The sequence below is a fragment of the Mytilus trossulus genome, chromosome 1 (assembly GCF_036588685.1).
Source record: "Mytilus trossulus isolate FHL-02 chromosome 1, PNRI_Mtr1.1.1.hap1, whole genome shotgun sequence".
In the NCBI taxonomy this organism is placed as follows: Eukaryota; Metazoa; Mollusca; class Bivalvia; order Mytilida; family Mytilidae; genus Mytilus; species Mytilus trossulus.
The window spans coordinates 87,002,020-87,028,048 of NC_086373.1; the positions used below are offsets into that span (position 1 = coordinate 87,002,020).

General features: G+C 32.0%; 1 protein-coding gene across 1 annotated transcript in view; it reads left to right on the forward strand.

Moving 5' to 3' along the window:
• The window catches only part of LOC134701585 (uncharacterized), a 170,277-nt gene that overhangs the window by 71,923 nt on the left and 72,325 nt on the right, over positions 1-26,029 (forward strand). The window contains exons 6-11 of the mRNA XM_063562752.1: positions 14,169-14,309; positions 17,118-17,255; positions 17,922-18,062; positions 19,331-19,471; positions 19,817-19,954; positions 20,806-20,946. Coding sequence (XP_063418822.1) covers positions 14,169-14,309; positions 17,118-17,255; positions 17,922-18,062; positions 19,331-19,471; positions 19,817-19,954; positions 20,806-20,946 — 840 coding nt within the window. The remainder of the gene's footprint in view (positions 1-14,168; positions 14,310-17,117; positions 17,256-17,921; positions 18,063-19,330; positions 19,472-19,816; positions 19,955-20,805; positions 20,947-26,029) is intronic.

Genomic DNA, 26,029 nt, shown 5'->3' on the forward strand with positions numbered 1-26,029 from the left:
ACATGTCGATTCTTTTTACTTGCATTTCAATAGTGTACAGTTCGTGCGTCTATCGGATCGTATTTGAAGTCTTTAAACAAGATTCCTTTCGTGTGTTCTGGTAAATACTTTATTCTTTGAAAACATGATTTCTCATTAGTTGTAATTAGCTTTGAGCAAGTTGTCAGTTAATTTGAGTAGCTGTAAGTACTTTTTAATCGATGATTTGTGTGATTTTATTTTGTTAATTGTTTTTAGGGTTTAACACCGTTGTATTGACTTCAGCCATTTACAACCGTTGTCTGTTTCGCCTGAGACGAAAGTCGCAGAATGCGAGATAAAGATATTATTATCTGGCTGCTGCGTCGTTGGCGATGGTGATACTATTTATATAAAGCTTTAAAAGACCAAGATGATTCCTACCCTACATGCAGTGTTTTATGTTACAAGATTTTCGACTGTCATCATTCCAATGTCCTTGTCTTCATTTCCATGGTTCAGCTACTGTTTCAAAAATGTCATGTAAAATTATCTCTTTTTCAATGATCTGTAAAATACTGTATGTAACAGGTCAGCTTTATTCCGGGTATGGTATTATCCGAATTTGTACATCTCCGACTGGTAAGATTTATCTGACTGTAACTTCATTTTCATGGAACATTGCACTTGAACAAATGTATTATTTACTAATTATGTCTATTAGTCAGATACTGTAAGTAAAAGGGTAATTATATTTGGTATATGGAATTATTGTTAGAAGTAAATGTCTGTCTGAAAGTTTTTATCTGACCTTGACCTCATTGATTTTGATAACTTTTAATTTATATGTTACTTGTAGTAAAGCTTTTAAGTTACAAACATTCAACATAGATATAATTTTGCTCTAATGTTGTGTTGTTACACCACTGTCCCCGTTTAGAAAAGCATCGAGTGCTCACAAATATATTCAACCTCGTGACATTCTTTATGATCTCACCTCATGTCTGCAATTCTTGGTTGTCGTTGTTTCATGTCTTATTTGTTTTCGTATATACATTTGTCTTATATAAGGCTATCAGTTTCTCTTTTGATGTGTTCCTAACTATTCATGCCGGTTTTTATTCATGTATCAAGCTATACGGTATTAATGTTGCTCACTGATAAAGAACGACCAGTGGTCATATACTTGCATAAATTTTAATCATTTGAACTATTGTGGATACAGTAGACTCTCATTTGCAATCCACTTCTCCTTACCTTTTAGAATAAAAGAAGGTCTTTTGCGCGTCTGGTGTTATTACGAAATTTCAATCCTGGTATCTATGATCAGTTTATTTACAACCACTGGGTCGATGCCACTGCTTGTGGAGATTTATTTCCCTGTTTGTATCACCAGTCCAGTAGTCAGCACTTTTGTGTTAATTTGAGTTATCATTGATATGTTCATAATTATAAATAATCTGTTAACAAAATTTTTAATTTTTGAAATACTAAGGTTTTTTACCTCAGGAATAGATTTCTTTAGCTGTATTTTGCAAAAGTTATAGGAATTTTTGGTCTGGTACTCGAAAGTATCTTATGACTAAGACATGTCTTATGATGGTCTTAGGACATATCATAGTCGTAAGATATGTTTTCGAAAGAGTCCCAAGTAACGCTTTGTCATAACCTTTGTCATACACTTAAGACCCCTTGCGACATCACTTATGATGGTCTTAATATGATTGTCAACTAAAATTTTAATTACTTTTCATGTATAATTTAATCTTAATTGCAATAAAATATTTGTTGTGTTTCTTGGTTAACCAAATAGTAAAGATTTTATTTTTCTCAACTACGTGAATTCAAATTTTAATCTCCTGCCACATACAATTTGGTACGGAAGCGTATTAGCGCCACACATTTTTTTTTTTATTTTTCTTCTTATGTTTGCGTTATAACGCAAACCTTTGCGATATAACGCAAACCTTTGCGTTATAACGCAAACCTTTGCGTTGTAACGCAAAACTTTGCGTTATAACGCAAACCTTTTGCGTTATAACGCAAACCTTTGCGATATAACGCAAACCTTTGCGTTATAACGCAAACCTTTGCGATATAACGCAAACATTTGTTTTATCTTATTTCTTATTTAAGATTCAAAGGAAACAGTAGTTATTAATGGAGGAGGCTGGATATAATAAAATTTATCACCTTTGTAGTAATTGCAAAGTAAACTACTTGAATAATTAGATCATATCAATGACTAATAATGAGCATAATAATATAAGAAGATGTGGTATGAGTGCCAATAAGAAAACTCTCCATCTAAGTCACTATTCGTAAAAGTAAACCATCATAGGCCGAATTACGGTCTTCAACACGGAGCATTGGCTCACACTAAACAACAAACTATAAGGTCCCCAAAAACGATATCCAAGTTACTACTAGTATATATATTACAAAGAAAATTGAGTAAATTGAGGTTATACCTAAGAAAAAAATCAACCCTGCTAATATAGCTATAACCGAATATAAATATACTTCCAAAGTAAGCTCTCGTTTGAGAACTGTGTAAAGTAGGTTACATTCAAACAAGCTACCCTTTGGCAATTAATGTATAGAATGAAGATGTTTCATTAATAAAATTATGTTCTCTCTATTCAAATTGCTACCCAAGCATCTTAAAAATACTTCATTATATTGAAATGAAAATTCAATGACTTTCTATCAAAGAATCTTGATCATATTCTGAGATTTAAAAAAAATGTTTCCTTATTAATAATTCATTTTAAAGCAGAAAGATCATTTTGTCTATTTGACTTGGAGGTTTCACAATTGTATGACATTATTTTTGATCTTTCAATTTTAATATGACTATATACTATATCTATTTTCTTGTTAAATTATATACTTTTCTGATGCACAAATCAGTCTTAATTTATGTATAATTGCACTTCAATTATTCCATTATTCCTATGCATATTTATTATAATGATTTGGCCTTGTATGTATGTTTCTTTTTTTTATCTACAAGTAAATCACATCCGAAATGAATGACAGACGGACATATATACAAAACTTAATGAATAATTGAAATAAAGATGTTTGCGTTATAACGCAAAGGTTTGCGTTATAACGCAAAAGGTTTGCGTTATAACGCAAAGGTTTGCGTTATATCGCAAAGGTTTGCGTTATATCGCAAAGGTTTGCGTTATAACGCAAAGGTTTGCGTTATATCGCAAAGGTTTGCGTTATAACGCAAAGGTTTGCGTTATATCGCAAATGTTTGCGTTATAACGCAAAAGGTTTGCGTTATAACGCAAAGGTTTGCGATATAACGCAAAGGTTTGTGTTATATCGCAAAGGTTTGCGTTATATCGCAAAGGTTTGCGTTATAACGCAAATGTTTGCGTTATAACGCAAATATTTGCGTTATAACGCAAAGGTTTGCGTTATAACGCAAACATAGGAAGAAAAATAAAAAAAAAAATGTGTGGCGCTAATACGCTTCCGTAATTTGGATTTCTTTTCTAACTTATGTTTTTTATAATAAATTAGATATTAAGGTAGCACAATACAAATATTTTTTACATCCGATCTCCAACTTTCAAAATGCTGTAACTTTCTTAAAACTGTATATAAATTCATAAAAGAGGTGTATATAGATAGATAAATGAATAATCTTTTAAATGAATGCAATAGTTTTGTTATGCAATTATTTTGTAATCAATTTGTTGTCACTTTAAATTTGAAGTTCTAAGCAGTTGATATGTTCATCATGAAGTTAAATGATGAATATACACTGTATTTTTCAAATAAGGATTTTACCATGAAATTGCAGGTCACTGCACATGGAAATATGATAGGTTCAATTATTCTTTTAAGGAAGGTAAATGTTTTGGTTTAAGGTATTCTAGTGTGGTCAGATCAACTTGAAACTTAGTTCACGTCTGATATCCTTTACTTACAATAATTATTTTTATTTCTATTATCAAATTGAATGACATAGTCTGAGACTACGATAACTGTTACACTGTAACATTAAAGGCGACAAAAGCACGTTAAAAAGTTGTTTAATTAATGAAAAAACAACGTTCGTGCATGAAGTAATTTTTTCCCATTGGGACTAATTGTGGTTGACTTGTTCATTTGGATTCAGGAATCACAGATCATGAACAAATGCCGTTAAGATCCGTCTAAATTCTATTAGATTGAACAAATAATACTTGATGATTATTTTGAGTAAAAAAAAATACTACGTACTTAACTTATTCGGAACCTTTTATTTTATTAATCTACCAGAAACACACACTTAAGTAACAGACAAAAACGGAGGTATTTTGTATTCCAAAGGGAGCATGAAAGATGAGTCGACAGGGGGAGAGTCTCCCATAATGAATTCATGCTAAAAAAAAAATTCAACACAGACGAGTTCGTACTAAAAAGTAAAATCACAAAAATACTGAACTCAGAGGAAAATCAATTCGGAAAGTCCATAATCACATGGCAAAATCAAATAACAAAACGCATAAAAAACGAAAGGACAAGAACTGTCATATTCCTGACTTAGTACAGGCATATCAAATGTAGAAAATGGTGGATTAAACCTAGTTCTATAGCGGTAACCCTCTCACTTTAATAACAGTCTCATCAAATTCCGTTATATTTACATGATGCGTTAAATAAACAGTCACAATGAATAAAATATTCAAAATATGGGTACATCAGCCATCATCGTATAACAATTTTGAATGGAACCATTTAGTGGAACTAAAGCCATGCAAATATTCTACGATATTTCAGCAAACCTCAACATTGTTTTACTGCAAACATTAATGCCAAGTTTCTAATTTAACAGAGATTATGTAATTGCTGTATTTTAGAAATTCGTAGGTTAAAAGGATATTATCTATACATATCAGACTCATTTGATAAAGGAAATCCAAGATATGGACATCAATGCTCTCACTACCCACTAAATGGTCCGTCGCCAAACTCAATACAGGATATAACTTGTAACTTGACTGGTAGATATGTAGTGTACTACAATGAAAGGGATAATACAGCCGCTTTCGTAGAACTGTGTGAGGTAGAAGTATTTGGTAAGCTTGTTGATTATAAATGTTTTTCAATGCATCTATTGTCTTATCTGTGTGATATGAATGTTTATTTATGTTTTTTTAAACAGTTGTTCAATATTCACAAATCTTCGTCGTGTTATCTAACAAGTCCTGAAAAGTACTTTGTGTTGAAATAGCAATACACATTGTTGTTAATGAAGGGACTAGCAAAACTTATATATGATGCATATTATAATTTGTTCATAATAAACTACAAAGATAAATAAATTCAAAAACTGTGTTACATCAAAATAAGATTGAGTGTTAAAATGATGTCCCCGTAGCTATTTATTAGAAGAGTACAGCTTTATACAAGTACTACACTATATGTGATTACTATAGTGTTTACTACCTTATACGCATTCATTCATACATTCATTCATTGGCGGACACTTACTGACTTAGAAAATTACCTTATTTTATGTTCTACTTTGCATGCAACCCTGTCACTTTTCTAGTACTATATATACGGTGTAGTCGTAGTAATGCGAGTTTCACACTTTAACACGCACGAGCTACAAACTGTTATATAAGGGACATATAACTTTCCCCCCTATTTTCAGGTAAGCATATTTACTTTTGTAGGCCTTATAATGCATGTACTTTTATTCAATTCGCAGTTCATTTTAAAAGGAAACTTCAAGTTAACATTTGAAATAAATGATTATTATAATTATGTATATCAGTGTGAATAAATGGTTTGCAACTTTATTATCGTCACTATTATCAACGCCCTATTAATAAGAACCAAGTGGCTTTTTACCCTATGACAATTACAATCTTTTCAAAATATGTTTCTTTTAAATGTTGCTCAATCCAGTTTTCTATGATGTGTTGTAAAATATTGTTGGTATTTTTGTTCGTTGTTGAACTATGAGTTGGAATATCTCTTTCACCTCCCTTTTATGATTTTAAACCGATGGGTAATATTTTGATCTGATATGATTATAGACTATCAGTAAATATTACATTAGATGAATACTTCATCTATTCAAATTGAGTGATTAATTACAATATATATTCATATAATCTTTTACATGACACAACCATAACTTAATGCACAGTTGCTGCAGACTGCTTTTGCACAACATTAAAAAACACTGCATGTATGATGCCCTTACTCTTTGATAGCTATCCCAAAGTCATATTCCGTGAAGCCTGCATTTGATATTGCCTCGTAATATCAATCAGACGATGTGGTATAAGTGCCAAAGATACATCTCTACATAAAAGCAAAACAAAAAAGTTAAAGAATAAAGTACGACGTTCAATACGGAACCTTAGTCCTGTTTTGAGGAAAAGCCCATGCAATTTCGTTCATATAAGTTTCATATTATCAACATAAACACTATGATAGCAATAATTTCGGAAAACTATAGTCGGTAGGGAAAATTGTAAAAGCAAACATAATCAGCAGACAAGAATTACAAAAAAGTAATATAACAAAAAAACTGAACTCCGAGCAAAATTCTAAATGAAAAGTCCTTTATCAAATGGCAAAATCAAACGGCAAAACACATCAAACGAATGGACAACTGTCATATTCCTGACTTAGTTCAAGCATTCTCAAATGTAGAAAATGGTCAATTATGGTGACTTGAATAACACCGGTATCACTCAGATTACAATCTCAATCAGAACAAAACATTAGTTTTGGTAAAGATGGCAAAATCGTCAATTGAACCCATTAGATTTTGTTATTGTTCTGGAAGATCATACCACAATTGGCGAAGAAAAAAAAAACCTGTAAGAGGTACATACAGTTAATATCTAAATTATTAAACACAAAACAGACTTCAAATAATTCAACAGGTCCTCAATTGTCAATGGATTTCTCACTGGATTTACATTTCCTGCTTGTTGCCTTTCACTCAATTTTTTGTGTGGTTAAAATCCATAGTAGCTTGAGATAAACCTTAGAAACCAAACACGAACTAAAAGTAAAACACATGTGCAAACTATCAGATTTCTTATAGAAATAAATTCCATAAATGAAGATCTTTTACTTATTTTTACAAGTTAGCCAATAGTTTTTGAAAACTTCTATATAACTCTAAACAATGAAAATTAACATTAATACAAAATAGTTACTAGATAAGATGTACAAATAAGCAAACAAAAAGGATTGCATTGTGATAACAATAAATTCCAAGATAGATATTGTTACTACGTGAGTGCCTGTTTTTCTTTATATTAACTTATAGTGTTTTAAAGTATGTATGCATTTTATCACTTGATTCTGAAATAAAAAAGAAAGCAGAGGATACAAAAGGAACATGAAAAACGCAAAAAACTGACACACCCATAACTAAAAAGAGAAAAATAGAAAAGACCAAGAAATAAAAAAAAAAAACCATCAGTGAAATTGTGCAAATCGAACCCTAAAAAACAGGGGATTGACGTTCATTATTTAAATCATAATGTTTATATTCTTTTTAACATAATAACCAGTATGTCAACAAAAGAACCAGTATGTAAACAAAATTAGTTTTCTATGAATATTCTAGATCTCCACAAAAGAAGCGTGGTTTGAGAAACAGCTCTGTTTATAAAGTACAACATATAGACCGAGCTTAAGATGCATTAAATTTCTCGAACATTTAATGTTAACTGATATCTAACCAATGCTGTAATTAGATCTTTGAATATTGTTTGCATTTGCACTAATATCGATTTTGTCATCAGCAAATTAGAACATAACTAAATTTGTATTCTTTTAAAACGGGATTTTTAAAGACACACACACCTTCATTTTAGTCTATTAAAGTTTAATTCCCAACTATCCTGCTGCATGTCGATACATTTTTGTGGCATTGCATAAGTCATGTTCTCGTTGACTGTCGTCCATGACGTTAAATGACAAAACCCCTAGAATGTTTGTAGTTGTTTTAGTCATTGATGCATGATTTGTTTTATTATCAATTTTTTTTTGTCAGTAACTGTGAGTACTCTCAAATCTTACTTTGTTGTTTATTTGATCTGATGAAACAATTTTTCATAATTTTTTGTTATTCAATGTTTACTTCTTCAGGGTTATAGTTGGTCTAATTACCAGCTTTGATGAGTGTTTGGTATTCTATAAATTTTACTACTTCTTACTAAGAACATCAAAATTATTTATTTTGTATAAATATTTCCCTTTTTAATTTGAATTGTTCATGTATACCTAACAAAATTATTTTCATTTACCTGATTTATAATGGCAAATGGAGGATTTTGTCCCAGCTTATATTTTTTTCTTCTAAAATTGTTTCACATTTCACAGCGGAATAGTAGTATTACTTTAATTATTCATCCCTTATTTTATTGATTTTGTATTTTCATTGTATCGTATATCAAGTTTATTCGTTCAGTGTGTGTCTACTTATTGAGTTGAGCCATTTCAATTTAATATTTTATAGATTGTCTTTCTATGTTGTGATGTTACACTATTATTTCAGATAAGGGTAAATGTTTGGTGCCATTAAAACATTTAAACCCGCTGCAATTGTTTGCACCTGTCAGGAATATGTTGTTCAAAATTTTCCGTTTGCAATTTTTTTTTATACAGATTAGACCGTTGGTTTCCCGTTTGAATGGTTTTACACTAGGAAATTTTGGGTCCTTTATAACTTGCTGTTCGGTGTGAGCCCATGCTCCGTGTTAAAGACAGTACTTTGACCTATAATGGTTTACTTTTATAAATTTTGACCTGGATGGAGAGTTTTCTTATTGGCACTCATACCACATGTTCTTATATTTATGATAGTACAAAAGTACATGATACCTACAAGAAGACGTCAACATACAATGTATACTCCTATGTAAGCGAAAGTAAAATAAACAATTGAATTTTATCAACAACAAAAATATTGTTCAATTAATACACATCATAGAATATACGATACGTATGTTGTGTTTATCACTGCACTGCTTTTATTTGTAGGCTGTTTCATAGGACGATACGGACAACAGTGTCACAATTCCTGTCCAGCCAACTGCAATACTAGTACGTGTAATATTTGGAATGGATCGTGTACATCTTGTAAAACAGGTTTCACCGGAGATCGATGTGATCAAGGTAAATATGCTACAAATGAATTTAACAAGATAAGATAGCATCTTAACAGTTTATTTGGCCGGTCTAGAACGGTTATTCATAATGGGACATGCATAAGTTTATATACGTTTCATAGATATTTCCCTGTTTTATTTTATTCAATCTTATAAACATATTAAGAATATACAGATATAAAAATAAACGTAACTTATAAGGAACAAATAACTATAATACAACAGATAAATAGCAATTCATGTATATAATGAAAGAATACCAAACAAATTTTATAGTTCCCTTAAAAAACATAGTGAAAAGTAAATGTACTAAAATACTGAACTCCGAGGAAACTTCAAAACAGAAAGTCACAAAGCGAATGGTAAAACACATCAAACGAATAGACAACAACTGTCATATTCCTGATTTGGTACAGGCATTTTCAAAAGTGAAATAAATTTTCGTCATTTTAAATATGAGCATATATGAAAGCATGGTTTAACAATATGACTACTCAAAGATGAAGGTTGTATAACACACTTACGAGTCATATCTTATATTGTCTATATTACTCAATTTTACTTTCAATTATTTAAATATCAAATTAACATAAATTTTTGTTTGTCCCGAGTCTCGGATGTTAAACTTTATCTAGTACTCGGAGAACAAATTTAGTGTTTAAAAATCAAATCCAGTATTTTTATCCAAGTTGATTTCTAAGTCCGTAAACAATTTTATTGTTAAATTGTTTTTTGACCGCAAATATTAGAAGGTATTTTTTCCTCTATTCTTAAGTTATTTTGCGAATTATTAAGTACCAAAATTATGCAAATAAAAGAAACCAAAGCTGCTTGGATGCATGATTATTTTTTTATTAGTTTGTAATGGCTGTCAGTAGCTGCAAGTACTTTCAGATTTGTACTAAATGTTTTTTTGTTAAGATACGCAAGTAACCGGCCACGTCCACTCTGTGTGGTATTTGTATTTGTATCTATCTGATGAGTCAAGCCTTTTTCGAATGTTTTTTTATGGTTAATTTGTACTGTTATATCACTCTCCAAGGTTATGGGGAAAGTTGGGATCCCGCTAAAATGTTCAACCCTGCCACATTCTATATGTATGTCCCTGTCGCAAGTTGGGAGTCTTTTATTCAGTGGTTGTTTTTGTTTATGTGTTACACATCTGTTTTTCGTTCATTTTTGTTAACATGAATTAGGCCGTTAGTTTATAGTGATATTGTGTTTTCTCTTATTTATGAGATATTGAGATAAGACGTGGCACGGTACTTGTCTATCCCAAATTCATGTATTTGGTTTTCATGTTACATTTGTTATTCTCGTGGTGTTTTGTCTGATGATTGGTCTGTTTCTGTGTGTGTTGCGTTTCGGTGTTGTGTCGTTGTTCTCCTCTTATATTTAATGCGTTTCGCTCGGTTTTGGTTTGTTACCCCGATTTTGTTTTTTGTCCATGGATTTATGAGTTTTGAACAGCGGTATACTACTGTTGCCTTTATTTATGGTTTGAATTGTTAATTTGTCATTTCGGTGATTTATAGGTGACTATAAGGTATGGGTTTTGCTCATTGCTGAAGGCCATTTGATGAATTATTGTTAATACTTTCGTGTCATTTGGTCTTTCGTGAAGAGTTGTCTCATTGGCAATCAAACCACATTTTATATTGTGATACATGTACATGTAACACGAAAATTGAAAATCAATTAGCCAAAGTAAGATAAAATTGCTGCAATCTGTTTCAACCGTTGAGTGGAAAAAATATAAGATAACTTTCTGGATATAAAACTACTTTGTTTTATCTATATTAATAGTTACACTTTTCTATTTGAAAATGATTTGAAATTAACATTTTGAAAGTTATCGTACACAGTGATTAACCTTTAATTTGTACCTGATGCTGTGTAAAGTAACATAAAGTTTCATTGTTCCTAACGGAAATGAGATATCTTTTCCACGCTAGGACGAGACAAGCATTTTCAAGTGCAAAAATTATAGGCATATTGATAACGATAAGTACCAAAACACTATAAGAAAAGCAACGCGAACTTATATTTTTAGACCAAAAATACTGTCCAAATATTTTTGTTTGTAACTCTAGCAAATTTTCGTTAAAAGAACAACTTTCTAAAGTCTGTATCTGGAAAAGGTTATCATTGTCGCCTATAGGGAATTTAATTGTTTATTTCAATCTGTACAGATAATGGTTCATTGAAACCTATAGAACAGTGACCGATATCGATAAAGTGACTTCATTCAGTGTAAATTTTGGTAAAAACAGTATAGGTTGGCGTAGCTTCTCTTATATTTTTTTTTTAACTTATCTCCCATGCCTATTAATTTTGCACTTTAAAAATTGTGTTTATATCTTGAATTGCGGGCATTTGATATCACAAATACCTAGCGTATAATATAAACTCTCTTAAGATAAGTATACACTGCCACTTAGTAAGAAAAGAATACATTAACTGAAATATTAAAGGATTAAATAGTCTTTATGTATACAACTCTTTATGCAATCTGTATTGCTTGTACATATAATGATTATTGTAGTTAAGTACGCCACTGTTTGGATGGCAATATGTGGGTTTACGTGAATCGTTATGCCCGCGTCACACTGTCCCGATTTTTATATACGATGGACACCCGAATGCGAAAATTGTAAGTTCGAACGAAGATGGTCCCGATCTCGTTAAAATACCCAAAAAGTGACCGAAGCGAGTACGATGAATAACGAAGTCTATACGATGGTGCCGAAATTATATACGATAGCAAAAGATGGACATACGAAGGTTAACCGAAGACGGGTTTTTAAGCTTCATATCTCAGCCGAAGCCTAAACGATGGATCACGAAGGCTACACGATGGATTACGAGGGATACACGATGGATAACGTTGATGGCGCGATGGCCATACGATGTCTAAAATGCGTTCTACCAGTTTTGAAATTTTTTATGATACGAACAGAATTTCGACAACATATCGTTTCTGTACAAGTCTGCCATGCATGGCGGGAAATCGATCTTTAACCTAATTCTTATAAAACTTATTTTATTATCCCCTCGCCTACTCAATGTAAGTTGCGTGTAAATAAAATTGTTATGGATACTCTAGAACCAAAATGCTCAAAATTTGGTATGGTGTTACTCGTTAAGAATATCTTAAGCGTTATTGACTCTAAAGTTCAAAGGTCAATGTCACAGTAGCAGTTGTTATACAAGGCAATATCACCCTTGTGTACACTCTAAAACCAATATGATTAAAAAGATTTTAACCATATTTGGTATATTGTTCCTCCTTTTAATGATCTGACATTTTTTACGTTCAAGGCCAAAGGTCAAGGTCATGCAGATGGACTTGTTTTTTCTCCTTGAAATAGCGTAATATACAGGAAATTGGTTGCTAAATTTTTTACCTGCTTGTTAAAAAGACAATATTAAAGGTATGTCCAGTTACTGATTGTTTTGGTTGATTTCCCAAAAAATTAGTTTACGTATCAAATATGCATATTCAATTTACCATTTTCTGCATGTTTCATATACAAATATAGTGTTCATATTTGTCCCCAATATGTAACATACGAGTGGGTCTCATTGGGGTCTAAGTGTGACGCGGGATTGCCGATTTTTTGTAAGCGTGACACGTGAAAGTCAAATTATTGTGTCGTGAAAACGGGAAATGAGGTCCTGCGGGACCCGGGAAATGACAAAAAAATGAGAATTGCTCACGTATATAGTGTAAGCGGGATACGGGAATCTGACAAATCAATAAGCGGGATCCGGGATCGGCATTGCCTTCTTTGAACTGTAAAATATGTGGACTAGTCTAAATAATCACCCTTAATTATGCCCATGTTTACTGGTCTATCTTATAGGTAAGGTAATGGGTTCGTTGCTTCTTTTATTAAAAAAGAGCTCTTTCCAGGAGAATATCATAATAATATAGACAAAAGGAAGGATGTGGAAAAAGCAACAAATGCGGCAAAATATGACATATAGAAAACAAAATGGTTATGGAGTAGATATTCGTGTGACAACAACTCAGACGATACATAAAAAAAATCATAATAATGAAGAAAAAGTTGGTTTCCCTATATACGTGAACCTGTAGTGTTGGTGTACGAGGCGCGTTTATAATTTTCATTATGTTACTTGATATGAAAAATTGACAAAAAAATAATATTTGACTTGTTAAAGTAAATCCTGAGCCTGTATTAGCTGCTCTTCTTGTTCCATTTGAATTAATAGAAACAACGTTGTCGCCTTTCTTGATCTCATAGAATCATATGATATGAGCTTCATGTTTTGTGAACGTCTTTCTTAACTGTCGTATTAGACTGACCAGTGCATATCGCGCAAGGTACTTTAAATGTATTTTAGCGCGAAAATTAACTTACATTTAGCTGGATTTATTGCCGTCGTAGTTCCATCTTGTCGCCTTCGTACTTTTATTCGATGGCAACACGACGGGATTACGAGTTCTTCACGTAGTCGTGTTGCCATCGTAAGACCTTCGGGTAGCTTCGTGATTCATTCGTTTAGACATCGTAATGTCAAAACTGCCCGATGGAAACGATGGAAACACGAATGCAATACGATGTTCAAAGATGCATTCCCGGTGACATTACGATGGTGAGGATGGTGATACGAACTCAATACGAAACCTCAACATCGGACGCACTCTGGGATTATTTAACATGTTAAAAAATTTAGAACCCTTCCCGAAATTGTCCCCGAAGGCTAGAAAAAGTGGCCGATGGTTAAAGATGGCACTACGAATAGCCCGATATGGATACGATCTGTCCCGATTTTGAAAATTTCCATAATCGCGTTGCCATCGGTGTAAAAATCGGGACAGTGTGACACGGGCATTATTGTCCGTAGAAATGATTTGAGTAAAGCAGACATCGGCGCAACAAAGTAAAAATAAAAATAAACTTAAAAATGTTTAAATGTTGCTACACATATACTTCAAATTCTAGTTATAAGTGTTTTTTTCCTCTATTTATAATAAGATTACATTTGAATCTGTTTTCTAAAATTGGCCGAGCTTTGTATTTTTAGTATGTGGCAAAGGAACTTACGGGATGAACTGTTCCTTGTCCTGTGGCAATTGCAAAAGCGAGTCTTGTAATCATCGTACCGGAGTATGTCCGATAGAGGGCGGTTGTAAACCAGGGTATCATGGTTTAAAATGCAGTGAAGGTATGTATGCCAAAATGTATATCGTTTCTTACACTAATTATCATCATGTTACATCAGTTATAGTTATAACAAAACCGGACTATTAAAATTAAATAGATTAACATAATCATTGCATGTGTCTTTGTTTACTCCTTGGTTTTGATTGTTATTGTCCTGACTATTTTAAACGTAGTAAATTGGACTGGTGGATTGAACCTGTTTTTTTAGCGCTAAACCTCAGCCTTTAATGACAGTCGCATCAAATTCCGTTATATTATCAACGTTGCGTGAACACCACTTATTGTGGACTTGTTTTTGTATTGCTATGAGTTACAATTTATGACAAAAGTCAGCAAAGACCTATCGAAACAACATATGATACACAAATTAAAAAATACTTTAAGATATTGGGATGATATTTGACAATCAATAATGACGACTTCAGTATGTATACTAAAATAATTTATCATTTTGAACTTACTTTAAATAAAGCTAATACTAACAATGACCACTGCCCTTTCCTCGATCTTGATATCTATATCATTAACGGAAAGCTTAATACTAAAATTTAGGATAAAAGAGATGGGTTTTTCATTTCCTATCGTTAATTATCCATCTTTAGATGGTGATGTTCCCTTGTCAGCATCTTACGGTGTTTCTATATCTAAACTTGTAAGATTCGCTCGTGTATGTAACAATGTTTGAGATTTTAACGAGAGAAATTTATGTATTCCTGAAAAATTATTACACCAAGGTTTTCGATACCACAAACTAGTCATAACATTTACTAAATTTTATTATCTTTATAAGGACAGCTTTCGTAAATATAGCTCAACTTACAGACTTCTTATACGTTCAGGTATTTCACATTGTATGGAAATATTCTTTATAAAGCACAAAAATGTCAGTATTCACCTCAGAAGCTAACAAAACCTTTAAATAGACTTATAAAGAAGGTACATGTATATAGTTATGACACTGTCCCAAGTCAGGAGCCTGTAATTCAGTGGTTGTCGTTTGTTTAGGTGTTACATATTTGTTTTTTCGTTCATTTTTTTAAATAAATTAGGCCGTTAGTTTACTCGTTTGAATTGTTTTACAATGTCTTATCGGGGCCTTTTATAGCTGACGATGCGGTATGGGCTTTGCTCATTGTTGAAGGCCGTACGGTGACCTATAGTTGTTAATGTTTGTTTCATTTTGGTCTTTTGTGGATAGTTGTCTCATTGGCAATCATACCACATCTTCTTTTTTTTATTGTCAGGCCATTAGATATTGCATGTTGGCGTTAATATTGATTCATTTATAGGGTTTTTGCATCGAAACTAAACACATTTATTTAAAAAACAGTTTTTGGCATGACACGGGTTATGTTCTTCTCATATATGTTTTGATGGTATGATACTAAATCCTAAAACGGGAAGGATGGGGCCTGATGTTCATATGATGAAGACACAAGGTTTAAGATGTAGTGAAGGTATACAAGCCAACATTTATATCCTGACTTACACTAATTATCCTTATGTTACATCAATTACATTGATAATAAAAAAGAGAACTATTTAAAAGAAATAGGTTAAATGATGGCCACTTAGTCCGAGAAATATAAAAATATAAAATAAAATTTGTTGGGCTCAATCATAAATGAAATGCAAATAGTGGAATAATACATATATTTTAGCAGAATTTTGTCAAAAAAAGCTAAAAACTATATATTATGAATTATTCACTTGCAAATAGTCAGGTCATTTTATTTTGCATTTTAACATATATTGATTCATGTATAGGGTCTTTGCATCGAAACTAAACACATTTATTTAAAAAAAAAATTTTGACATGACACGGGTTATGTTCTTCTCATATATGTTTTGATGGTATGATACTTAACCTCTAACGAGAAGGATTGGGCCTGAAGTTCATATGATGTAGGCATAATCTTTAAATCAGTTTAATTGAAGTCTGTAGCTGGCATGTCAGTTAATTGGTAGTAGTCTGATGTTATTTATGTTTATTGTCATTTTGTTTATTTTCTTTGGTAACATCTTCTGATATCAGATTCGGACTTCTCTTGAACTGAATTTTAATGTGCTAATTGTCATGGGTTTAGTTTGGCTATAGGTATAGGGGAGGGTTGAGATCTCATAAACATGTTTTACCTCGCCGCATTTTTGCACCTGTCACAAGTCAGGAGCCTCTGGCCTTTGTTAGTCTTGTATTGTATTGACTTTTAGTTTCTTGTGTACAATTTGGAGTTTAGTATGGCGTTCATTATCACTGCACTAGTATATATATTTATTTAGTGGTCAGTTTAAGGACACCTCCAGGTGTGGGAATTTCTCGCTGCATTAAAGACCTGTTGGTGATCTTCTGCTGTTGTCTGTTCTTTATTCGAATTGTTGTCTCTTTGGCACATTCCCCATTTCCATTCTCAATTTTATAAAAGGTAAAATAGTCAAAATATTTGTATAAAAAAGCCATTATCGCCAATGGTAACCCAAAAGCTGTCGATGTTATGATAATTTATTTATATTCCTTTATATTTAAATATTTATTTATTCATAACCAACTGTTTTTGTTCTTCTTTCTGTTGATCATAAGTTTTTACCTCCCTTAATAGCATCTTTTCCGATACATATGGGTCATAATGGGAACTTAATTTTCTTCTCGAAACTGTACAAATTTGTATTTCGGGTCATTTGATACCAAACATACCTTGCGTACAACGTAAACTCTGTCAAGCTAAGTATACACCGCCACATGGCTAGAAAAGAAAACATTTACCGAAAACAGATTAGTCAATATTTCTTCCATATATATCTATTAATGTAGGCTGTAATGCTAGTACCTATGGTGAGAGTTGCCGGTTGGAATGTCGCTGTCTGGGCGGGATTGCCTGTAATAACGTGAATGGTCAATGTCCTAAAGGATTGTGTGAACTGGGATGGGAATCAAATACTTGTAGTGAAAGTAAGTGCCATATTTTATAAGAGTGTGTTAATGTAGAAGAACAGTTATAAAATCAATCAAAGAAAGAGGAATGAAATGTAGTTAATTTTGATATCATTAAACTATCATGTATTTCCTCTCTTTTGATGACTGTGGTTTCGGCATGCTAAATTTCAATATTTTGGAATAAACAGTGGACTATATAAGTGTCTAGGATGCGAAATAGGAATAGTTAGGAATGTCTATATTATAAAATGTACAAACTGCGTATCTAGCAGGTGTAAAATTTAAGAGGATTCATTTTATGTATGTAAATCGAGATGGCACTTGCCAAGACGCAATCAGTAATTTCGATTTGTTTTTCCCGAAAACAATTTCTGACATGTGTAGAGACAAAACATGATAACAATAAGTTGTAATCGTGTATCAGGAAGCAATTACAATTGAATGATATAGATCAATATAGATAAATGCTTCTTTTTGAGGAAAAGTATAACTGTACATGAAATGTGCAAATTATTTTTTGCTTAGAAATGGTATTTTTATATCTGAAAATTGGCACAGCAAATGTAGCAATAACTAAATTTGATACTAGTTTAGCTACTTGCATTGTGTAATCATAATTTGATTGAAGGTTGGAATTAACTTATTGAGAACAAATTTAAACTGTTGTCTTTGTATTTTTAGCATGTGGTAACGGAAAATATGGGATTAACTGTTCCTTTTCCTGTGGCAATTGTAAAAACGAGTCTTGTGATCATCGTACAGGAGTATGTCCGATAGAGGGCGGTTGTAAAGCAGGATATCATGGTTTAAAATGCAGTGAAGGTATGTATGTCAAAACATATATCCTTACATACACTTTTTATCATTCTCTTACATCAGTAACATTGATAATAAAATTAAAAAAATATACCAAAAAGAAATAGGTTTAATGGGCACTATCTACGAGAAATATAAACAATTTAATATATTCTATCAATCATTAATGAAATCACATAGTGAGATAACAAATAGATTTTAGCAGCCAGTATGGTTCTATTTTGTTAAAATGAGCTAAAAAAACATTTATTATAAATAGTCCACTTTCAAGTGAATAATTCGACTTATTGAATCCTCATGCATGTGAACTTCAGTTTAACCCCTTAGCTTGAGATGGATACCACGTGAATTTTATGTGTAAAGTTACTTAAAGGAAAATAATGTCAACATTGAAAGTGAAAAAAAAAGGTAAATCATTTGATTGACTGATTCGATCCACATAAAATCATTCTTATACAGGTTATAACGATGATAAACAATTATTTTTTATCTATAATATGAAATTAAATATTTTTTAAATTTAATATTTTCATAACACACACATCTATATGTATATATTAATTCGGAATACTATAGAGCTTCATATGTTTATATAGTCCTGTCTATTTATACAATCATACTTTTAAGTATATTTGACTTGAAAAAACGACTTACCAAAGACAAATTACGACAACCCAAATGGTAAATCTATATGACTGTATAAGCACACATGTTCTCTCCATGACAATCAGTAAAAGCTATTGTCTATAGTAATTCCAATCCCTTCTAAACCTCGCTTTAAATCAAAGACGACAAAACAACAAACATCATTATAAAGCATAGTGGTATATATGTCGTGTACAAGTTGCGATTTTGTACAGGTTATAACATGTACAAAAATGTTGTACATGTTATAACTTGTATAATGCAAAAATACAAGTTATAACAAGTACAAAAGTACCTCATACATGTTTTAACCTGTACAAAATATTGCTTGAGAATGGTTTTTACTTGTACAAAGTTTAAAATAAATCTTAATGAAGAAAAATATACAAATTATTACAATAACATTACAAAAAACATGTTAAATTTTATACTTGATTTGTGTCTTTTGTAGGCTTCAATTTAAAGGTGATGTCTGGACGTAACCGAAATTTGGGGCTCGTCCGGGAAAACTCATATACCGTAAATCCTAGTTATACTTGTTTGTTATAAAAAAAATCTTCTTTATTTTGAAAATAAATAATTCACATCAAAATTGATTCAGTTTTCTAAAGTTTATCTTTATATTTTAGTATGTGACAAAGGAACCTACGGAATTAACTGTTCTATGACCTGTGAAAATTGTAAAAACGAGTCTTGTAATCATCGTACAGGAATATGTCCGATAGATGGCCGTTGTAAAGCAGGATATCATGGCTCAAAATGTAGTGAAGGTATACAAGCCAACATTTATATCCTTACTTAAACTATTTATCATTTTGTAACATCAGCACTCGTAGCCAATGGAAAGCTGCAATTCCCGTAATTTTTAAAATCTATTTATAAATTTTTATGATATTCATCTTGAAAAACTTTTTTTTTCAATAAAAAATAAGTACCCCCTTAAACCATCTTTCCGTTACATATGGCTTAAAATGGGAACTTGATTTTCTTTTTAAAACTAACTTAGGTCAAATATTTAGTTCCGGGTTATTTAAGATCACACATACCTGGCGTAGAACGTAAAAAAATATACATTTACTAAACAGATTAAGCAATGTTTCCTACTGTTTATGCAGGCTGTAATGCTAGTACCTATGGTGAGAACTGCCAGCTTCAATGTCACTGTTTGGATAGCAATGCGTGTAATAACGTGAATGGTCGATGTCCTGATGGATTGTGTGATTCCGGATGGAAATCAAACACTTGTAGTGAAAGTTAGTGTTATATTTTTTAAGATTGTATTAATGTAGAAGAAAAGTTATAAAAATCAATCAAATAAAGAGGAATGAAATGTAGTTCATTTTGATATCATTAAACTAAAATGTATTTCTTCTCTTTTGATAACTGTGGTTTTGGCATGCTGAATTTTTACGTTTTGGAATAAACGGTTGACTATATAAGTGTCTAAGATGCGATATAGGAAAATTTAGGAATGTCTGTATTACAAAATGTACAAATTGTCTATCTAACAATTGTAACCTTTTAGAGCATCTTGTGATTCTTTTAGAGTATGTAAATCGAGATGGCACTTGCCAAAATGCAATCAGTAATTTCGTTTTGTTTTGTCCGATAACAATTTCTGACATATTAAGAGACCCAAAAAAATTATAACATTTAGTTGCAACTGTGCGCTTGTATCAGGACGCAATTCGGATTTTGTTTAATGCTTTAATGTCGGTTTCAGTGTATTTTACATTTTTACATTTTTATGTTGTGTCGTTGTTCTCCTCTTATATTTTAAGCGTTACCCTCAGTTTTAGTTTGTTATTTTTTTTCCATGGATTTACGAGTTTAATTACCACTGAATTATATAGATCAATATAGATTTATGCTCCTTTTTTGGGAAAAGGATAACTGTACATGTAATGTGCAAATTATTTTCTGCTTAGAAATGATATTCTTATATCCGAAAATTGGCACAGCAAATGTAACAATAACCAAATTGGATACAAATTTAGCGACCCATAACTTCAACTTCTACGTGCATTTTGTGATTATAATTTGGTTTAAGGTTGGAATTATCTTGTTAAGAGAACAACATTGAACTGTTTTCTTTGCATTTTAGTATGTGACAAAGGAAAATACGGAAGTAACTGCTCTATGTCATGTGACAATTGTAAAAACGAGTCTTGTAATCATCAGACAGGAATATGTCTGACAGAGAGCGGTTGTAAAGCAGGATATCAAGGTTTAAGATGTAGTAAAGGTATATATGCCAGTAGTTATATCCTTACTTAGACTATTTATCATTCTGTTACATCAGTTACATTGATAATAATAAAAAAAAGAACTATTAAAGTAAATTAGGTTAAATGGGCACTAACAACGAGAAACTTTGTTTTGCTCAACCATTAATGAAATGCAAATAGTGAAATAGTCAATCGATTTTAGCAGCCACTATGGTTCAATTTTGTCAAAATAAGCTAACAAAACATTTATTATGAATTATTCATTTGCAACTGAATAATTCGACCTCATCGAATCCGTATGCATGTGAACTTTAATTTAACCCCTTAGCTTGAAATGGAGAACACGTGAATTGTATGTGTAAAGTTATTTAGAGGAAAATAATGTCAACATTGAAAGTGAAACAAAGGTAAATCATTTGATTGACTGATTCTATTCACAAAAAAAAATTCTTATACAGGTTATAACGATGAAAAATATTTATTTTTTAATCTATAATATGCAATTAAATTGAAGACCTGTTAGTGACCGATCATTCTGCTGTTGTTTTTTCTATGGTCGGGTTGTTGTCTCTTTAACACATTTCCCATTTCCCTTCTCTATTTTATAGAAAATCCAACAGCACGAGTTTGCTAAATCTATTATTTTTGTTTTCATGTTATATGGTCATTGGATCACTTTAGAGGTCAACTCGATACTTAAGTAGATGGCTTCTAAACTAAAATACACACGAAACGAAGCTAAGTATTGTCATGCCCATGCCTTTTAATAGTTTATTTTAGACTTTTGATAGTTTGGGTAAATATTTTACATTGGTATAAATCGAATATGAGAATTTGATTTGAATCGATGAACATGAATTTGACAATAAGTGCCCCTTTAACACTACCATTTCATATGCTGATGTCCCAATTATGGAACCGCGATAGTTATTGCGGTGTTTTATAATTTGGTGTTGAAATAAAATCTGCATTTTTGTTTAACAATACTGATATAAAACTTTTGTCACCGAAGAAGGCCATTTGTTGGGCCGAAATATTTGCAATTATTGAATAATTATATCATCTGTTCAGTTTTTCAATCTTTGTGCGATGATATTCAACACTTTTTAGTGGTTTGTTTTCCATCTATTTAACGGTATTGTTACAGGTGTAATACCACCATTGATTTTCCCCTATTAGTCTTTGTTAAATTTGCACTTTTCAAAAAATTGTGCAGAATTTATCTTTGTTTCAAATAAAGAAATATTTGGCATGAGTAAAGTGTTATCCTGTCCAGTTCTATAGAAAAAAATTCACATAACATTTCATTGCATATAAGAAAATAACCATCATTGAAAGTGAACCAATCAAATTTCTCCCCTTATTCTATGTGTGCACAAGGTTTAGTCACCATGTAACCTCAAGATTACAAAATGTTCTATAGAAATCACAAATAAAAAATAATGATGTTTAGAAAAACCCAAGACATATGTTTATGACACAGAAATAGTTTTACTGCAATAAAATGTAGGATTATTTACCTACAACGGTCAAATTCTAGGGAATATTTTTTTAACCCTACTTTCGTATACAACCGGATGTGACATACCATGATTTGGTGGTATTACACCTAAAGAAGACCTTTTTGTTCAATAAACTGAATGAGACTTTTTTCCTTTGTTATACTGGTTATTTCAAGCATTTCTGTCAAGTTTTGTCATAATCAGTTTAATAGTTTGAGAAAAATCTAGTATAATGAAAGACGACATCTACAGCGATTCGAGCAAAATTTCTTCGACAAATCCAAACCAAGCCGCATCAAGATAGAATGGAGTGTGTCGACCAATAAATGATCAAATATCTATCTTATCTGCCTACAAACAGTTGAATATGATACACAAAATGATTTTAGGAAGATAAATACCACTAACATGACTAATGAACCTCTTTGTCTTCTTTATAAGGTCTTTTTGGGTCAATTTATACCTCTTATTTCCTCAAAATTTCAACTTTTCAGGCCAATAAATAAAAATAATGGGATAAATTTCACTCATTTATGGTAGAAATGATATAAGAAATGAGTAATTGAAGCATTTTAGTAGAATGAACAATCCATATAAAAGTTTACTGCTTCCAAGGAGGTTTCAATAAGTCCTTACGTAAAAATTAAATTTACGCCCCGTTCCAAAGAGGGACGTAAAAGGCTTCTCTTTTAAAGAACAACTTGTCGTTACAACATTAGAAATAATTTCATCTACTTATTACTATATATTTATTTAAGTATACTACATAGGAAAATGTTATATCATAGCAAAATATAAGAAATAACCATCCCCTCCAAAAAAAATTTATGCACTTGGTATGGCTTGTTCTGTCAACTGAATATTCATGGTACAGGCCTATTTCAAGACAATTTTCTCATAAAATGTGTTATGGAGACTCAATCACTCAGAATATTTAATTCTTTGTATTATTTCACTTAAATAGTAAGAAATTTTAACACATGAGAATACTCACAAGGCCATAGGTGCATGTACAGCTTCCCATATTAGGTGTAATACCACCATTGATTTTCCCCTATTCGTCTTTGTTAAATTTGCACTTTTCAAAAAATTGTGCAGAATTTATCTTTGTTTCAAATAAAGAAATACTTGGCATGAGTAAAGTTTTCATTGCATATAAGAAAATAACCATCATTGAAAGTTAACCAATCAAATGTCTCCCCTTATTCTATGTGTGCACAAGGTTTAGTCACCATGTAACCTCAAGATTACAAAATATTCTATAGAAATCACAAATAAAAAATAATGGTGTTTAGAAATACCCAAGACATATGTTTATGACACAGACATAGTTTTACTGCTATAAAATGTAGGATTATTTACCTACAACGGTCAAATTCAAGGGAATATTTTTTTAGACCTACTTTCGTATACAACCGGATGTGACATACCATGATTTGGTGGTATTACACCTACACAATCTTTCAGACTCATATAATTTTTCCTGTTTGTGTAGTATTGTCAATTTTGATGATCCAATTCCTATTAAGTTTACTTGTTGGTAGATTTTTATAGACCTTATATATATAAAATGTTGTTTGTGCTGTTTTTAGACCCTTCTACAACGAAATTTGTTTTACATGCACACATATAAAAATTGGGCTCTATAATTAAGCTATGGGGACGAAAACGCCAATATTTTCATGGGCAAATTAGAGAAACAAATTATCTCAACATCTTTTTCCAAACCTCTGTCTTGGTTCCATTTTATCGATGATGTTGACATGAAATGGATTGAATCCCAACAAAAATTGGATGCTTTTATCAGTCATGCAAACAACGCCCACCATTCAATTAAATTTACATATGAAATATCCGACTCTGAGATATCTTTCTTAGACATAACTACATCTATCAAGGACGGTGTCATATCAACAGACCTCTACTGTAAACCTACAGATAAACATCAGTACCTTTCTCCCCAAAGCTGTCCCCCCAAACACTGTACAAAAAGTATCCCGTACAGTCAAGCTCTCAGAGTAAAGCGGATTCGCTCCTCTGAGGAGGCGGTCACTGATCGGTTACAGGAACTTCGCGAATTTTTAATCAAACGAGGTTATAAGAAATGGGACATAGATAAGGGGTTTGCGCGTGCTAACAATAACAGCCGCAATGACCTGTTACAGTTCAAAAAGAAGAGGCGCAGCAAAAATAGTTCCATTTGTTTTAACTTACAATCCCGCCTTTACTAACCTTTCACGTTTGATCCGTGCCAATTGGCAAAGTATTGCCAATCAGCCAAAATTATCCAAAATCTTTCCTGATCCTCCTGTCTTAGCTTTTCGGAGACCAGCGATTCTAAAAGACTTATTTGTGAAAGCTGCCGTCTCCTCTAATAAAAGCTGTTCAACTACAGAATGGTGGAAGTCGTGTGGTAACAAACGATGTCTGACTTGCCAACAATTACTGAATAATCAAACATTTACTTGCCACTCAACTGGGTCTGTGTACACAATATTTTTTAATGTTACTTGCAAAACCCAGAATGTTGTATACATTCTTCAGTGTCGATGTGGCATGCAGTATGTTGGCGAGACAGAACAGCCATTCAACGAACGCATGAATGGTCATCGTAGTGACTACACCTGCATCGTAGTGACTACACCTGCAATCCCGACCATTTAAGTCGTCATTTAAGATCATATGGGCACGCCCAAGCTGATCTTAAAAAAACTTACCATCACTATCATAGATCACAACGAGGATTGGTCAAAGGCCGACAGACTTGCTCGGGAAAGTTTTTGGATAAGAAAGCTCAGGCCAGTTTCCCCAGAGGGAAGTAATGAAAAAACATAGAAGAGTCACTGATTTTCCCTACCATCACCAATTCCTGCCATCACTTGTGTCCTGTAACTCCGGCTTCCGTACTGGACTCTCACACTTTTCAGCAATTTTTGAATTATACTAGCTTGATTACAGTTGGCAAAGATGTGTAAGTACACAGTCACGTTCTATTACTTAACCTTAGAAAAAAAATATTACTCATTTTTCTTATCATCAAATTACTATATTTTTGGGATGTTTAAATTCGCAGTCTCTGTTGCAACTGCTCTACCGTTGTCATATTTAAAATATCATACCAGTTTAGATCGGTCAAGACTGTTTATTAGGACTGTATTTCCACGCAGTCAACTCAACTGTCACCACCTTTGGGAATTTAGAGTTGTGCCAGTTCACATCGTAAATAACTATTTTTTTATTTTGGCATATTTTTGTAGTCTTTGCGGTGTGTTTGGGAAGTTTATAATTGTTCCAGCGTTCGCTTAACTTGTATAAATTCAAGATTTTGATAGAGTCTTAATTTGAATTGACATGATTCATTTGTCATCGTGCAATTACCGAGGAAGGATATCTGTTATCCGAAATATCTAACATATTGTTCGTTTTATTGTGTTTTTGGTGATGTTGTACCCTTTTAGACTTGTAATATATTATATTTTATAGTGTACTGCATCATGTTTATATGATCCATCGCTCCGTAAGATTTATCGTTGACTTTATTCAGTCATTTATATGAGTCTGAAAAATTGTGTAACAATTTTGATGATCCAATACCTAT